Consider the following 17,789-nt stretch of genomic DNA (forward strand, 5'->3'; position numbering starts at 1 on the left):
GCGCAGTGAGTTTTAGGTGGGAGCAGCCTCCCCCCGTCCCTGTGGCCCAGCCATTTACTGGGCTTTCCTCTTTTCCTTATCCTTCCTGTCCCCTAGGCCTTAGCTGGAGACACTGGGGTTGCCTGTGCTTCCCCTACACCACTCTCTGAATGGTGAGAATTGCTCATTAGCACTTTGGAGGGCACCTCTGTAAGTGGCAGCCCTCGGGGGTGTCACCTTCGCTGCCTAGCCCATCAGCTCTATCGAGGCATCTGGGGGAAGCCTCCCTAGAAGGCACCCAGTGCCCCTCCTGCCTGATTCCTCCCAGGCAAGGGGCTAAGGGCCTGGAGGAAGCAGGGCTGGGCAGTGGGGAGGGGGTTAAGGTTGCGGGGCTAGAGCTCTGGAGGGCACCCCTGTCCGGCCCCCACCCCCCATGGTGGAGTCTGGGCAGCAGGACCTACTGGCCTCCATTACCCCGAGAGAGACAGGTCCCTGGAAACCAGCTGCCTGGAGCCGCTGGGGAGATTAGGCCCTGCCTCCAAGGGAGGGAGCCTCAGGGTCTCCTCCCCTCCCACTGGGGAGGGGAGAAATGGGACTGGGAGCCTTCTTGCTTCTCGAGCGCTGCGGGGGTGGGGGTGGGCAGTTCATAACTCCCGATCGGCCCCCACCTCCCTCGGGCAGGCAGGCACGCGGCAGGCAGCCCAGGTATTTGAGACCCCTCCCCATCACCACGCTGGCTCTCACTCCCCTCTCTCGTGACGTCATGCTCCTCTCGCATGGCATGATGGGAGAATCCTAATGTTTTCCAACAGATGCTCCAAGAACAGCTTTCAGATTAAAGCAATTGCAAGAGCAAAGATTTTCCTTTTTCCCTTTTTTTTCCGGGGGGGTGGGGGGTGGGGTGGGGGGAGGGAGCGCCCCCAGAAATTCCTGGACATCACCCCCTGCCCCAAGCACGCAATAAACACTGGCAAGAAAAACTTTTTATTTCCTGGTTCAACTTTTTTTTTTTTTTTGGCCTGGAATATAGACTGAAGAATGGGAATAAACACGAATAAATAGCAGAGCGAGGCCGCGCGCGCCGGGATGCGCCTGGCTGCAGCCGCGAGGCCATTGTCTCTGCGCCCTGAAGCCCGCCTGGCGTGGTCCCCGGGCTCCTTCCCTTTCCCTGCCCTTTTTGATTTTCCTTTTTTAAAACGACGCCCCCTCCAGCCCCCGCGCCCGTGACCTTGGCCGCCTCGGATGCTCTGATTCCACGCGGCTCGCTCCAACTTGCCCCCGCGCCGGCCAGGCCCGATGGCCGCGTCCGAGGACGGGAGCGGCTGCCTCGTGTCGCGGGGCCGCTCGCAGAGTGACCCCAGCGTCCTCACCGACTCCTCGGCCGCCTCCTCCGCCGACGCCGGGGAGAACCCAGGTAACGGCCGGGCGAGGGGCCGGGCAGGTGGGCGGGCGGGGGGCAGGTGGCGCCGGGCTCGTCCGCGCTCCGCGCTCCGCAGCCGGGGAGCCGCGCCGGACCCGGGCGCTCGGGCCCCGCCGTCCGCGTCCCCGGGAGCGCGGCCGGGGCGCCGCGGAGCCTTTGTCCGGGGAAGCTCCGGGCTCCCGGGCGCTCCGCCTCGGCCCTCGGTGCAGGCGGCCGGGCTGCGGCGCCCCCTCCGCGGGGCTGCCCTGCGGCGGGGCCCGAGCAGCCGGGGCGAGAGACGCAGACTCGTGGCCGCCTCCGCCAGCGCGGGCTCCGAGCTCCGGGGCCGCCGGGGATGGGGGGCGCAGCGCTCCGGGGCGGCGGGGATGGGGGGGCGCAGCGCTCCGGGGCGGCCGGGGATGGGGGGCGCAGCGCTCCGGGGCGGCCGGGGATGGGGGGCGCAGAGCTCCGGGGCGGCCGGGGATGGGGGGCGCAGCGCTCCGGGGCCGCAGCGCGCAGGGCCTTCCGCGGGGCGCCCGACTCCCCCAGGCCCCGCGCACCTGGGCGCGCCCGCCCCTCGCGGCAGGTGCGCCCGCGGAGCTGGGGCGGGGAGCCCCGGGGCGTGCGCCCGCACCCAGCCCGCCTGGGCGACGACGGGGCGTGCACTCTGCCCGCTCCCCCGCCCCCGCGGCCGCGGCGATGGTGGAGGTGATAAATCTGGTTACAAAGGCGTCTATAGGGCTTGATTGATTACTTTCCAGAGAGGAAGAAAGGCCTAATAAAGCAGGAGGGGGGTGAGCTGCGCGGGGCCTGTCACCATGGAGACGCAGGAAGCAAAGTGATCATTAAAACCTTTCTCCACCAGAAGGCAATTTTCACTTCACAGAGAGAAGTCTGAAGCTTCTGAAATGTAGGGTTCAAAAAAAGAAATCAAAGCTGGGTGTTTTGGTATCAAGCCACTGGACTCGATTTCCTACCTTCCAGAAGCACAGTCCCCCCCCCCCCCACCTCATTAGATGATGTTTTAACGATAAGTCGCCCTCACCGTCCTTAGAGGACTTATTCTCTCCGGATGCACCAGCCCCAGATGGGGACTTGATCGCGGGAAATGGTGGGCATCAGAAGCCAGATAATCCCTGGGGCCGGGGTGAAGGCAGGCTTTGTGGGGAGGGATTCCTTCACTTCCCGGGAACACACAGGAGCCTTACTCCCTCGCTACAAAGAAGGACCTATTAAAGGCAGCTCTGTGGGCATCAGGGCCCCAATTTGAAATTTTAAACAATAAACCCATGCAAGGCTTGTAAGATTTCTTTGTTAGGACTGTTGACACTGTGTCACTTGGTCAAACTAAGGTACCAGCCGAGGAAATCCCGGGCTTTTCTACATCTGGGAGGGCAAGTTAATTTTCCTTGGAGTTTGAAGCCGAGCCTGCCGTAAGCCGACCCTTAAGGCTTTAATTAATCCTTTTATTAGGAATCGGGGATTAAGCCCGCAGCTCTCCATGATGGATTGGTTTTCTCTGTGTTGGAGATGCACATCCATGATTGTTCCAATTATGGAAGTTGAGTGGCTCGTCACGAGAGAATCCTTCCCAGCTCCTTTTGTCTCCCTGGCAGTAAAAGGAAGCAAACTTGAAACGGAAATTATGGAGGATTTAGCTTTTTGGCTGTCTGTGAGTTGATGCCTCCGTGGGTGGGAACAGAGGGCTCGGCAGGTGGCTGGTGCCAGTCCACCAGGGAGAGGTGGAAGGGCTTGGGTGATTACATGATGCCGTGGGAGGGCAAGCGCCCGAGTTAGCCTCTGGCTCGCGCGGTCAAAATGGGATCCTGAGAGCAGATGTCTGAGGTGCAAAGTCTAAGCGTGTACAATTCGGTGAGTCGTAGAACCTTGCTAAAGATACCAAGCAATTAAGTATTTATGGATTGTGTTAAGCAGAGGAGTTCTGGCAGAAAGAAAATCAGAATCTTCAAGTTGGAAGCAGCCCGGGAGCTTGAAGCAGGAAGGGTGGACGAGGGGAGCATTTTCTATAACTGCCTTGCCTGGTCGGCTCGGCACCGTGCTTGCATACCTCTTTGGATGGGGGACTCACTTCTTTCTGGGGGCAGTGCATGCTCCTCTTTGGGCAGACCTATTTAAAAATTCTCCACATGGCCCCTTGGAGCCTTCGAGCCATCAGTCCTGGTGGGACCTTCTCATGGTGCGTGTTACTGGGGGTTTCAGAGAGCCTGCTATTTTAGGGCAGTCATCACACCGATCCGAGTCTTCTTCAGTAGGTCTGAAAAGTCCCAGCCCTCATCTTGCCCTCCCTTCAGGACCTCTTCATTTGTCCTCCTGCTGCTCTAAAGACCTACCCCTGAAAGTCGGAGCTGGTGTACCAGCTGTGGAATAACCCAGTAAAAGTCAAGGAAAGGAGTTGCCTCCTTTCGTCTGGACTCAATATTTTTGTAAGACAGCCCAAGATTGCGTTTGCCCTCGCTCCCCAAGTGCGTTTTTTTAAAGTAGGCACCATGCCCAGCGTGAGCCCGGCTTGGGGCTTGAACTCACGACCCTGAGATCAAGACGTGAGCTGAGATCAAGAGTTGGATGCTTAATGGACTGAGCCACCCAGGTGCCCCCGAATGCATTTTTAATGCACCACTGTGCTCTTAGTAAAAACCCAGAATATTCTCGGAAAGGTAAACTACCCGTCTCTCCATCGTTACCTCTGTGATGGGCTTAGAGGAGCTCCTCTGGACCTTTCCCGCAGGTTTATAGCTACGTGTTCTTGGACAAAGTCTTTAGGAAAACGCTGTGTGTAAGGTTCTTCGACTTGCGTTCCTACTCACACCGGGTCTTGGAGGTCTCGTCCCAGGGTATGTTTCCATCTCCCTCTCTCTTAATATGTGCATAGTATTCCAGGGAATAGTTTTTGTTTTATGTATTTGCGTGGTTTCCAGTTTTTACCCATCACAGTCAACCTGGCTGTGGTGACCCAGGCCAAGGCTCCTTGCGCTCATGAGTAAATTTCCCATAGGGTGTGTCTCATCTTGTGGAATGTCTGGGTCACAGGGGACCCGCATTTTCTTTTTATGATATTGCACCCTGGAAAACGTACCCATTGACATTCTTTCCAGAATCTCCGAGAGTGCCCTTTCTCTGATGGGTTGCCAACGTCTGAGCTCATCAATCTCCTTTTCTCGCACAGAGAGTGACAAATGGTGGCTCAGTGTGTTAATTTGTGGCTCCTTGATTGCTAGTGAGCTTGAGCAGCTTTTTGTGGCCTTATTAGTGCATTAAATCTCTCAGTGGCCACGTCCATGACCAGGGACGGCGTGGCAGGATGAGCGGTTTTCCCCGAGGGCCTCTCCTTCCTCGCTCTCCGCATCATTGCTGCGTTAATGATTCTGTCTGCATCTTTGCAAGACTCCTCTCTGTAAACCCCTTCTCTCTACCCACGGGCATGGGAGGACTTCTCCCAAAATTGAGCTTTTAACAAGGGAAGGCAGTGCACCCATGACCTCCTCCTTCCTAGGAGTTCCTGCTCACAGCGACTTCCACTTTGCTCTCCGGCCTCTTTCGGCCCCTCCGTGCCAGGCGCCTGCCCTGGCACGATCCCGGGGCCCAGAGAAGGTGGTCTGGGACCTCCTTGCCCAGTGTGCGCCACCTGCTCGGCCTGCCCTGTCTCGTCCCCCCACTGTCCTTGTCTTGTCCCTCCTTCCTCTTTCTGACCCTCTCTTCCCTCGGACTCTGCTTTTCGCTCTCCTGGCTCCCTGCTCACCCAGCTTCTTCCTCTCTTCCCAGCAGGGCACCTTGGGGTCCGGGCAGAGCCTGTGCTGCCTTCTTCTTCCACTCTGAGTCCCTCTGGGTGCCTCGGCGGTTCCTACATGCAGGACCAGAGGCTGGGCTGAGAGCTGCCTGGGATACCTTTTAAAACATTTCTATGAGGCCTGGCCATTTCCCTTGGTAAAGATTCTGCTCTGGGATCCCTGGGTGGCGCAGGGGTTTAGCGCCTGCCTTTGGCCCAGGGCGCGATCCTGGAGACCCGGGATCGAATCCCACGTCAGGCTCCCGGTGCATGGAGCCTGCTTCTCCCTCTGCCTGTGTCTCTGCCTCTCCTTCTGCCTGTGTCTCTGCCTCTCTCTCTCTCTGTGTGACTATCATAAATAAATAAAAATTAAAAAAAAAAAAAAAAAAAAAAAGATTCTGCTCTGGCGGGCCAAGCAGGTGGGGACCTTGGGTTAGGGCAGGATTTCTCAGACTTGGCACTGTTGACATTCATGGCCGGTCACTCTGCAGTAGGGGCCATTGTGTGTACCGTATGCAGACTGGTTAGCAGCATCCCTGGCCTCTATCTGCTAGATGACAGGAGCTCCGCAGCCCCTAGTTGTGACAACCAAAAATGTCTTCAGACCTTGCCAGGTGTCCTCTCGGGGCAGTCTCCCTGGAGAGCTGTGGGTGTAGATCATCATTCTGAAACCTGGCCGTGTGTCAGTCACCTGGAAGGCTTGTTGAAACCCCGCCTCCAGTGTTTCTGATCCAGCATGCCGGTGGTGGGCCCTGGTAACGTGCATTTCCAACAAGACACGCGGGTGCTGCTGGGTTCAGGGGAGCTCATCCCAGGAAGCCTGGCGCCGCGGCCTCCATCTCTCTGCAGGCCACTTATGCACGTGTGTCCCCATCCACGTGTCCGTGTCCATGTGAGTGTCTGCATGGGCCCTGCCCTGCCCTGTCTTGACTCCTGAGTGCCAAGACCTCTGTGTCCTGCTGTCCCCTTCCCATCCTTCAGGTCTTGGGCTGTTACCACCCCTTCAGAACGCCTTCCTCGTTCACCTGGTTAGACTGAAGTAGACATCCTGCCCCAGCCAACCCCTGATCTTGTCCCTCAGTTCTGATTTGCTCATGGCGCTCATTGCTGCTTGGGGTCTCCGGGTCTGACATCTGTGTGGCCTGCCCCCCTCTAGGCCCGGAATCCAGCATGGACCTCACATGCAGGAGGCTCCAGTGAGCATTTGTGGAAGGAATGGGTGTGAGCACCAGGCCCCAGTGCCTTAGCTGATGGGGCTTGTGGCTGGCCAGCTGGACCGGCCCCGTGGAAAAGCAGCTCGGGCACAGCCAAAGGGTGGCCAAGAGGCCAGCAGCTGCATCCTCCTGCAGGGGCAGGTCTACTTCCGCCCTCTTGCCTGGAGAGAGAGAAGCCTTTTGGACCCACATGTGCCCTCCTGAGCTGCAGATGGATGGACACAGAGACACCTCCCTCCCTGCCCTCCTGCTCGGTGGCCCACGCTGGCCCCTTGCCAGGTGTGTCACCCCTCCTGCAGACAGCTGGGCACCCCGTGCTCCATGGGGCTGCTTCCTCTCCTGCCAGCACGCCTCTCCCCTCCCCCCTGCTGGACCCTCGGTCCTGAGCCTCAGTCTTCTCTTCCCCCTTCCTGGTCCCGCGGCAGGGCGGGAGGTTTCCCAGAATGTCAACAGGGTCTGGTCTGTCCTTTGCTGCAGCTCCACGGCCAGGCGGTGACAAGGATGAGGGGGACGCGTCCCCTTCATCTGGGCGGTTCCTGCAGGGCCCCGTGCTCCTGTGCCCTGCTCCCCAGTGCGAGTCCTGGGGATCTCCCGGTGGCCCTTGGCACAGTGTCCACACGCCTTAATTAGCAGCAGAGCTAGGCGGTAATTACCTTGCCGGCTTCTTTGGGCTTATTAAATGTAAAAGCTGGATGCTTTAAAAAGATACAGAGTTTAGAAACTTCAGAGCTTTCTCTCCGACGATAGAAGTGCTGCACACTCGTTACAGGAAACCACCGGCTACCTGTGAAGGTGCAGTTCCCTGCCCCCTTCTCACCCGATGCCACACAGAAGGCCGTGAGCACGGGAAGGTCACCACCGAGATCAGGGGCCCGGCTTGCCCCGCTCCACCCTGCGCCCCTCTTGATCACCTTGCCGATCACTCTTCGGGATGGTCTCACTGGTGAATCTGACAAGCTAGTTGATGTCGCGCCCTCTAGACAGCGCCGTCCAGCGCAGCAGTCCCTAGCTACCCGTAGCCATTTAAATCTGAGTTAAAGAAATTAAAATGAAAATTTCCCTTCCTCAGTCGCACCGACTACATTTTAAGAACTCAAAGGCCACATGGGGCTGGTGGCTTCCATACTGGATAGTGTAGATCTAGAACATTCCATCCCCACAGTGTTGGACAGCACTGCTCCGGACTGCAGACCCCCTGAGGGCAGGGCCTTGTCCATCGTCTTCCTGGTTGTGCCGCACTTAGTCGTTTCCCAGTGAATGTTTGTTGACTTAGTTCACCAGAGTGGGATCATCATGGTCCAGAGCTCTTCTTGGGCCTCCTTCAGTCTGATCTTCTCATGTTCTTAAGGGGAGGACGTTCAAACAGACACCATTTCTTATCCACACAAGATTAATTTATTTCAACTCAGTGAGCTTCCGCAGAGAAACTTAAGTATCGCATGTTTGGTGCTTGCTGGACGGTTCTCTTTGGTTGAGAGAGCAGTGACCTCCAGACATACACAGTCTGGAGCTGGATGGATGGGTCAAAGTCCTGGCTCTGCTGCATACAGGCTAAGTGACTTTGGGCAAGTCACCTCACCTCTCCAAACATCCATTTCCCTTATGTCACGTAGTGGTAATATTGTCCCTAACTCCTGGCAGGTGAGGCTTAGTGAGCTACTGTCTATTAAAGTGAGTAAATTTTGAGACACTGGTCACTGGTTTCATAGCTCCAAGGAGGCAAATGTCCCCTCAGACATTCTCTGATCACCTCGAGATCATTTCGTCTTCTATGAATAAAGTCAGGGGGCAGAGGGCCCTGTGATGAGAGTGGAGAGGTGTAGGAGGGACAGCTCCTGGGGCCATTTGCAACCCCTCCTAAAACTGGGTGCATGTGGAGGCCAAGCTGTCAGCCTCCCCATGTGTGAATGTGGGTAAGCCCATATTGACCCAGCAGGGGTTCCTCAGGACTCGGGGCCCCGGAGGGTCTCAGCATCCATTCTTAGGAAATAGTAATAAGAAAGAGGAGGAGATTCTGGTTCTGATTCAGATTCTGGTCTACCCACATGCTTCCTCCCTGTTCAGCCCAGGTACTCCTCCTCAGACGCTGCTTCCTTCTTGTCAGGCTCAGATACTCCTCCTCAGATGCTGCTTCCTCCCTGTCCAGCCCAGATACTCCTCCTCAGAAGCTGCTTCCTCCCTGTCCAGTCCCAGACCCTCCTTCTCAGACACTGCTTCCTTCCTGTCTGATCCAGATCCTCCTTCTCAGATGCTGCTTCCTCCCTGTCCAGCCCCAGATCCTCCTCCTCAGACCCTGCTTCCTTCCTGTCCAGCAGATCCTTCTGCTCAGACGCTGCTCCCCAGCTACCTGCCAGCCCCCTGCTCACTCTGCAGTCCATCCAGAGCCCCCTCACCTTCTCCCAGTTACCAATTCTGGTGCTATAATTCTGGGACAGCATTTTGGCGATCTTGAAATAAGACCTGAATGTGTATTTGGTGGGGAGGGGATTGTTTCACTTTTGTGAGTCTGCCTGGCGGGCTCTTCTGGGGAAGGGCACCTTCTGGAGGGACACAGCTGAGCCACTGTAACACTTCAGGCTGCGGATGGTCATACCAGGTGCAGCTGCCCATGAGGAAGTGGAGGGTGGGAATGTTCTGGACACCCCACCGGTGCTTCAACCAGACTGTCATTTATGGGCTGGACATAAATTGTTACAGGGAGAGAGGCAAGAGGATAAAGTGTGAACATAACCAATGGATATCAGAGGATTTAGGATTTATTATTTTGAATCTGCAAGGTGGGAGCTATTCCATGTCTTATAAAATCGTTTCATATGGGGTGTGAGCCACGGGATCTACAGGGGTCGCACCATGGCAAGCAGGTGAGTCAGGGAGCACAGTGCTTGCATAGACCCAGTTAGGACCATGCGGGAACATCATTACCAGATCACCCTATTTATATCCAGAGTCTGGACATCCAGGTTTTTAATGTGAAATGTGATTTTTAAATATTACCAAGTTCATCAGTTAGGGATTGGTTTGGCTTCATGTAATAGGAAAGCTAAGTAGTGGCTAAAATAAGATCGGTGTTTTCTCTTACGGAAGGGCGGGTGGCACACCTGGTTGCAGGGTCCAAGGCTCTGTGACTCTCTTGCTAGCTGCTGGTTACAGGCTGGTTGCTATACCTCTAGCAGCAGATACACCTTATGGGCAGGAAGAAGGGATTGGTGACAGGTTGAGGGGTGTCCACCTGCTGAGTCATGATGCTGCCTTCCTGGGAGCCCCACCCAGGGACACCCACTTATACCTCCTTGGCCAGAAGGGCTTCGGATTGCCACTGGCAACTGCTGGGGGCTCGGAAATGTGGGTTTTGTTTGGTTTGTGGTTGTTTGTTTTGGATAGATGCCTGGTTACCCCTAATGGGAAAAGAAGGGGATAGTCAGACTGGCTATAGGTAATCAGCTGCAGTCCTGCCACGCCAACCTAAAAACAAACAAAATCCCAACCCAAACCAAGCGCATCTGGGGCTGCATGTGGCCTGCAGGCTGCCCTTTGAAAAATATGTAGAAGGAATCTCCGGGAGGCTGAAGCAATTATCATGTTTCATGACATTTCTTTACCAAGAAATTAAAGGTTGGACTAAGATGTGTGATCTCAGCCTGAACATTATGTCCATCCAAATTTTATTTGATAATATTTATCCAGGGTACGAGACTGACAAGGTCACTGGCCTTCACGGAGCTGACAGTCTGGTAAATTATTGATAGCTGGAGTGAAAATGTGCCTGTTGTCAACTCTGTGTTCCACACGGGGCCATCATGCTATCTTCCCTTTCATCTCCTTCTAAGCCCTTGAGGTGGCTCAGCAGGGCTGGGGAGGGCTGGGGGCGCCCAGTATCCCACCCCTGGGCACAGATGCAGGGAGGGGTGGCGGGGGAGAGCTTGAATCCAGGGAGCCTGATGCCCCGCCCACGGCCTGCCCCACCCATCAGTGCTGGCTCCTTCATACACCTCACCTGAAGGCTCCGGTCTCTTAGATGAACAGGTACCTGGGTTCCATCCCTTTCCTGGCTCCGGCGACCCATCGACAGGTGTATGTGTATCTGTAGTGGCATAAACACACAGACGCAGACATACTCTTCCACTTATTTCCCAGGCCATTTAACCAGAATGGCCACCGGGATGACATTTATTTATTGAAAGTCAGGCAAGGTGGTGGCAGAGAATCCGCTGTCGGCGGAGTCATCGAACGTTTCATCTTTAACGGGCTGGGGCGGCGTCTCTGTTTGTTAGAGCAAGTCACTGGGTGGGTAGTTTGGCAATGCACCTTACCTAATGGGCACGGCACAAGTAGCCTGACATGAGTGGACGGTCACAAAATGAATCTGCCAAGACCCAGGTGGAGGACAGAGCTATGGCCACCTGACTTACTAAATGTACTTATTACACATTGTTATGCAGTGGTTTAATTTTATTTATTTATTTATTTATTTATTTATTTATTTATTTATTTATGATTTTATTTATTCATGAGAGAGACAGAGAGAGAGGCAGAGACACAGGCAGAGGGAGAAGCAGGCTCCATGCAGGGAGCCCGACGTGGGACTCGATCCCTGGTCCCCAGGATCACGCCCTGGGCTAAAGGCGGCGCTGAGAAGCTGAACCCCCCCCCCCGAACCCCCCCCGCCCCGGGCTGCCCTATGCAGTTGTTTTAAATGTAACACTTTGTTAAAGGCACCATCTGTCTCAATACTCTTACTGATGAGTTGTGTTACTACTTTACTTTTTTGGTCCCACTACTTCTTGGAAGTTTGTACCCATGTGCAGAAAAATTTTTTGCCTTGTTGTAATCACTGGCTCAGGGGATTTGAATAAAGTCAGAGAGAGGTGCCAGAAATTATCCTTTTGCTTCCCTTTGGCAGGAAAACATCGTCTCGGGCAATGTTAATTCGGGGATGACTGTTCTGCAGTCACATGAGTCAGGTTGTTGCTGACCTTGGCACATTTGTCAGCAGGGTCTCCCGTGCAAGGCTCCTGAGTGCTCGCGAGCATCAGGATGTCTCAGCACCTGGGTGCTGCTGTGCCGGGGTCACCTGGCTCTGCCCCACATTCTGTGTTTTCTTGTTAGACTCCGGGTACGGTGGGGGATATGGATTCTCCATAGAGAGTGGTCGTCTATGATCTTCCTTTAAACCAGATTTATTTACATACAGAAGAAGATGACCTTAAACCATGAATCAAGTAGCTGGGGTCAGACATTGAAACATGAGGAGACCCAGACACAGCAAAGGTCATAAAGGTGGTGTCGGTTTCAGGGAAATGGGGAAATGCCATAGATTATCATCCAGGGCTTGTGACTCTGGTTGGTATTCATCTGCTGACACAGTCGGCCCTGCGGTGTGCAGGGAGCAAGGTGTGTGTGGGGGCGTGTAAAGAAGTATTGCCCATCCTGGAAGCTCACGGTTTGACTAGCGGCCTACCACATCAACAAGGACGATGATGGGGTCCCCGTGTCCCAAGCACCAGACCTCTCAAGTTTGTCCCCTTCTGTGTTATATCTAGTTCATCCCCTACTAGCGATCAGCGTCTGCAGCAGGGAGCGCAGGCAGGTGCCTGCAGGCTGGGGGGTCGAGGATCGAGGCTGGCTCAGCTAGCGCCCCTTCTCTGCATGTACCTCACCCTCCATGGACCCAGCAGTGCCGTCTTGTGGCAGCGGGGGAGATGCACGGAGCCTCTTAGTGTCCAGGGCCTGCATTTCTGCCTCAGTCTATGAGAGCGGGCACACGTGCAGTCGAAGGCCAAGGAGAGGGAAATGAACCCCCCTCGGTGGGAGGAGCAGGCAAGTCACAGCAGATACAGCAGGGGTGGAGAACTGGGGCCGCGGTGCAGTGCGCACAGGAGGCTCCCTTCTCCTCCTAGACCACGAGCTCCCAGAGACGAGGCGTCTCCCGCTGCCTCTAACAAGGCAGGCCTGACGTAGGGAGGCCGACAGACAAGGTCTGGAGGGGGGAGCTGGCAGGGACGTGGACTCTCTGGTGTCACACTTCCTGGGTCTGCATGACTTGGACAGAGCCACTTGACGCCTCTGAGGCTCGGTTTCCCCATCTGTAAAATGAGGATTACTTGTAGCAGTGTCTACCGTGAAGGGTGGTCATGAGGATCGGGGGTGGGTTGGCCTCTATAAAGCATGGAGCACAATGCCTGTCGCTACGGAGAAGCTTCCACCCAAGGCCTCTTGGTGGCTCCTGGGCATTTTGGCCAGTGACAGTGGGGGGCTCTGATCCTGTGCAGTATCGAGGCCCTGACTCCCATGTCTCCCACTGGTGCCCTCACGATGTTGCCAGAAGAGTCCCTCCTGGCTTGAGGTCAGCACCGCCAGGCGACATCAGGCATCCCTTCTCACCTCCCCACCCTCGTCCCTGCTTGACCCTTCATTCCTCTGCAGGCCCTGTGCCCCTCTTCCTAGCTGGGGGGCTGGGCTGCGGCAGTGTAACAGACCCAGGTCGAAGGCCAAGGTCGAAGGCTGAGTCACAGCCCCAGCTGGGATGACGCCGTGAGCGTGCTGGGCTGATGCTTGGGGTTGGCCTTGGGCCCAGGAGCGGGCATGGGGACAGCCGGGCCCTCCTGCTCCTCTTGTGTTTTCCTGCCCCCAGTCCTCCTGGGTAGCTGGTTCGGCCTTAATATGAAGCAACGGAAGATTGAGGGATAATTTATTATTTTGTCATAGTGCTCGAGTGGGAGGGTGAGTAGTGGGGGACGTTTTGTCACACAAACATGGAACATTCCAAGCACCGCTTTGTGCTTCTGCTCGTCCGGCAGCCCGTGCGGTGGGGGCACAGGCCCCTCTCTCTGTGTCCCCCCGGGAGCTCACCTTTTTCTTAAGGTCATTACTGCAAACACTGGTGACGACTCTAATATTTTTCCAGCTTTTCCCACTTTCTGGGAACTATATTTGTACCTTTTTTCTGTCAGGATTTGTGTTGTCCACCGTTGTGTTCGCAGCTCCAGAACTCCGGTCCTGCTCGGTGTGGACGTCCCCTGAACACTGGCTTTATCTTGAGTGTATGGTACTGACACCCTGCAGCTCCTTCTTCCTACTTGCAGGGACCCATAAGGGAGAGTAGGATTGAGGGGGGAAAAGCCCCCCTAGCAAAGAACAGCCACAACGGGGCATGAGGACTTCGGGGCGAATGGTCTTGACTTTTTGGAGATTCCTGGAGCAGATAGATGAGCAGGTGTAAAGGGCAGCTGCTCAGAGCACAACTTATTGGTGGTACGCCTTGCTAAAAAGAAGCCTACAAATTTGTTAATAATTAGTCTCTGTGTTGTTTTTTTAAATGAACTAATGACAATTTATTCCAAGAGGACATTAGCCTGGAGCAGCTGTTCTCTCAGGGAAATAGAGGCTCCAGTCACTCATCTTGTTTTTCTGGTTCCTTTTTCCGACCCTGGGCGGAGCTGACGTTGCATCTTGCTTGGCAAACCCTTTGGCTGGGGGCACAGGGCGTTTCTCCCACTGGCACCCAGGAGCCCAGTGACCGAACATTTCATGGGGTGGGCCATCACTCACTGCAGAGAGGGTGTAAGAGGGCTTCTCCCCACAGAGAGGGAGAGCCCCGCTTGGGAAGAGAAGAGGCACGGAGCACACGCATGACGACACCAGGTGGCTCATTGCAAGCAGGGTGCCCCCTCCACCTCCCTGCCTTCCTTCCTCCCATGGGCCAAACCGAGTGCCTTCTCTTAGGCCAGGTGTGATGGCAGGCATGGGGACAGACGGTCAGCAGAGGCCTTGCCCCGTCCCTGTCGTGTAGCCCGGGGGGGCGGGCTGGGACCGGGTTATCCCATAGATGAACGCTAGTCTCACCAGGATGGGGCCGCCCTGGTGCTGAGAAGGGGCCTACAGGCTGGGGGAGCTCGGACAAGGTGTCACTTGAGTCAAGGCCCAGAAGGTGGGATGGAGCGAACCCGCCCAAGTGGGAAGGGCAGGGTTTTCTGGGTGGAGAAGATGGCCCATGCAAAGGCCCAGAGGTGGGAGGGAGCTCGAGGGGTGCTGGAGGGTGGGGAGGAGTGGGGAGTGTGGTGGGATGGTGTGGAGGAGGGAGGGAGGTGCCTGGAGGGGGGGCCGGGGCGTCCGTGTGTGCACACGCGTGTGCGCCTGCGTGCCAGGGAGAGAGGGGCTGACAGGCAATTCTCAGGGCCTGTGAAGACTTCGCGTTTCCAGCCTGCTTTTCCCTCCGGCTAGCAGACCCCTGTGGGGTGTTGGTGAGGGACCCTGGCTGCAGGCAGACGTGACTTCCCTGGGGTTTCTCCTGAGAGGGCTCTGTCCTCCCGTGGGTGGGGGCCCAGAATCAGGCCTCACTGAGGGGATGGGGGGCACCACTGTGGGGTCCCTGTCGCCTTTGGGGAGCTTGGGGACCATCCCAGCATTGGGGCTGGGAGCGTGATGGGGGCACCTGCCCTGTGCCACCCGTCCTCCCCCCTCCCTGCCCCTGCGACGAGGGACCTGTGAGTCCGTATTCACCGCCACGCACCATCCAGAGCCCCTCCACGTGTTTCTCCCAGCGGCCTTTCTCCCCCGCTGCCTGTGCACCGGGTGCTGAGCACAGGCCCCTGCACCCTGAGGTCCAGGGCTTTGGTGGGTGGCGCCCGTGCTGGGTGCTGAGGGGAAAGAAGGTGGGCGGGCCCGGAGGACTGAGGGGTAGGGTCTCCCTCCTCCCCCTCCCTCCCTCCCTTTGTTCCCCTTTGTCCTTCCTTCCTTGTCTCCCTCCCCCCCACCCGCTGCTCCTCCCTCCTGCCTCCCCGAAAAGAAGAGGCAGTGGTGGGGGACCCTCCCCAGCAGCTCTTTGAAGGGCAGCGTGCCATCTGTCTTCCAGGCGATAACGCTCACATAGCTTCTCGCGCTTACTTTTGGCAAAAATTGTTGGGGGAGGGAGTCCTGGCACACGTGTGTGCACGTGTGTGTATGTGTGCACGGATATGGTGTGTGCGCGTTGAGCTAACTGCTGTAACTCCTCACATGTTTTTAACATTTATTTTATTTATTTGTTTTTGTTTAAACTATTTATTTTGGAGAGTGAGCATGAGCGCCTGCGTGCACAGCAGAGGGGAGGGAGGGGAGTCTCCAGTGGACTCCCCGCGAGCGAGCGCAGGTTCCCCACGAGGGGCTCCATCTCAGGACCCTGGGATCATCACCTGATCCACAATCAAGAGTTGGATGCTCCCCCCCTGACCGAGGCACCTGGGCGCCCCCTCCTCATCATGGGATGAGGCGTCAGGCAGGAGGGGACCGGGCCCGGCCCCCCGTCCAATGGTCCCACGTTCCTGCAGATGGCTGGAGCCCGCACCCCCACCCGGCGCCCCCCGCTGGCCTCGCAGGTGCCTGGGCATCAGCTGGTGCTCTGCCCTCCTTCGTGCGTGGAAACCGTGACCTCCACTTCCCGAGAGGCGGGTGACCTGGGCGCAGGACTGTCGCCGGTGGCGGTGAAGGCGAGGCGCCCTGCGGCTGGCAGCTCCCCCGGGTCCCCTGGGTCCCCCGGCGGAGTCTGGGGGGGCGGCACTCCACTGTGCTGGGAAGGCCTCGGGACAGTAACCCACGCGCATCCCCGCCCCGGAAGTCCGGGCAGAGAAGGGAAGGGGGGTGTTTCCGGGGGGCGGGGGGAGCAGAGAGCGCTTTGTGAAAAACAAACAGGTGTTTAAAGCTGGAAACGCTGTACCTGTAAATGTAGAGAAACCCGCGAGGCCGGACACGGAGGGGGCAGGTCGCCAGTGCGGGCCGGCGGGGTCTGGCCAGTGCCCGCTCCTCCTGTCCCAGCCTCCGTTTCCCCCCGCGGGGTGGGGACCCTGTGGTCATGCGCGCGCCGCGTGGTCCTGGTCGGCCCAGAGCGATGCGGGGTGTCCTGTGGGGCGCTGTCTCCCGTACGGGCCCTTCCTCGATTACTGGAAACGGGTGTCACCCGTGCTCCCGGTCCTCCTCCCCGAGGCAGCCCCGCGAGCTTTGGCACGTGCTGTCAGAAGACTGCTCTGCGGTATTGCCTTAGCCTCTTCCCCTTCTCCGCCTTGCTTTCCCCTCTTCAAGCTGGGTCTGGGGGATGGATGTGGAATCTGAAGGGAACGAGGGAAGGAGCCAGAAGTCGCAGGTGGCTGTTCCAGGCCGAGGGAGCAGCGTGTGGCGGCCCTGTGGCGGAAGGGGGTGTCGAGTGTGAGCACCGGGGTCGGGGTGGGGGGGGGAGACGGGGGGTGGTGCAGCCTGAGCCTGTGGGAGGTCGTTACCTGAGAGGAAGTGACGGGGACACGTAGGTGGACGTGGGATGCGCAGGGTGAGCCCTGGGTGCGCGGCAGGGGAGGGGAATGGGAGGGACACCGAGGTGCGTGGCCTGTGCCCTCAGATGGGGAGGATTGAGGTGAGCGATTTGGGGAAGGGGAGGTTGGAGCTCAACTTTAGGAGACAGAGCGGGGCAGCTGCCAAGAGGGACCTGGACGTGTAAGCCGGGCGGGTGGGGAACAAGATCATGCTGACGTGCAAACGGAGGCCCGTGCTTTCCTTCGCAGTCTGGGTGTGGGCCTCCGGGAGTGACTTCAAATGTCACCCAGGCTCTTCCCTGTCTCGTGTGACGTCGGGGGACCCTGAGCAGCCAGCCAGCTGCCTGTCCACCTACGGCCTGGGCGTAGCACTGCCAGCGGGGGGCGGGGGGCAGCCCGACAGAGTCCCTGGCCCCCTGCAGCGAGGCTGAGCATTGTGCTGGCCACACCGGGGGCTCCATCTGGGTCAGAACTCAGACTCTGGGGGGTGGTGCCGAGGGGAGCGGGATGCTGGGTCAGGTTGTGCAGCCTCAAGTCCTAAGTCTGGGAGACCTCAGGTCAGTTGCTGGACTTCCCTGGGCCCCCCTTCACCTGGGAAAAGAGGACGACAATGTGACTCAAACTGTTTCCAAAGGAGGCCCCAGCCATTACCTGCCACCACACCCTGGTTGCAGTGTCACTTTGCCGTGTCCCCCATCTGGAGGGCGGCCGTCTCCAGCTCCCCCTGGTGTCCCCGGTCACTTGCTTGGACCCACAGGGTGTAGCAGAAGCAACACGGTATGACTTGTGGGTCTGGCTTCTGTCTCAGCCGTCTGGACTGCCGTGCAGAACTGTTTGGGCCCTTCTGCCAGAAGAGCACGAGGTGGCCCGTGACAGCCAGCGCCGGCTGCCAGCTGGTGAGTGCAGCCGTCCTGGGGGACCCCAGCCCAGGCCAGGCTCCCAGCTGAACGCAGCTGCACGAGAGAGCCCTCCCCGACGCCGAGCAGATGCAAGTGAACCACGAAGTCCTGAAATAGTCCTGAAATATGCCGTTGTGGGCTGGTTTGTTACGCGCCGATAGGTAACCGATACAAACTCTTGCTGGTCCCGGGGGCTATTTCTCACACTGTGTGTGGCCCTTTGTTCCAAGCTGCTGG

At 57.5% G+C, this 17,789-nt stretch overlaps 1 protein-coding gene across 2 annotated transcripts in view; it reads left to right on the forward strand.

Annotated features, from left to right (window-relative positions):
- The first annotated feature begins 849 nt into the window (after positions 1 to 849).
- Positions 850 to 17,789, forward strand: part of PHACTR3 (phosphatase and actin regulator 3) — a 210,244-nt gene continuing 193,304 nt past the window's right edge. Inside the window, exon 1 of one of the 2 annotated variants that reach the window (XM_077873771.1) lies at positions 850 to 1,393. In XM_077873771.1, the coding sequence (XP_077729897.1) occupies positions 1,276 to 1,393 (118 nt within the window). In that variant the 5' untranslated portion in view covers positions 850 to 1,275. Of the gene's footprint in view, positions 1,394 to 4,206; positions 4,231 to 17,789 lie in introns of those variants that run through there. The other variant, XM_077873773.1, reaches the window with a different exon arrangement.

The sequence above is a fragment of the Canis aureus genome, chromosome 26 (assembly GCF_053574225.1).
Source record: "Canis aureus isolate CA01 chromosome 26, VMU_Caureus_v.1.0, whole genome shotgun sequence".
NCBI classification, from domain to species: domain Eukaryota; kingdom Metazoa; phylum Chordata; class Mammalia; order Carnivora; family Canidae; genus Canis; species Canis aureus.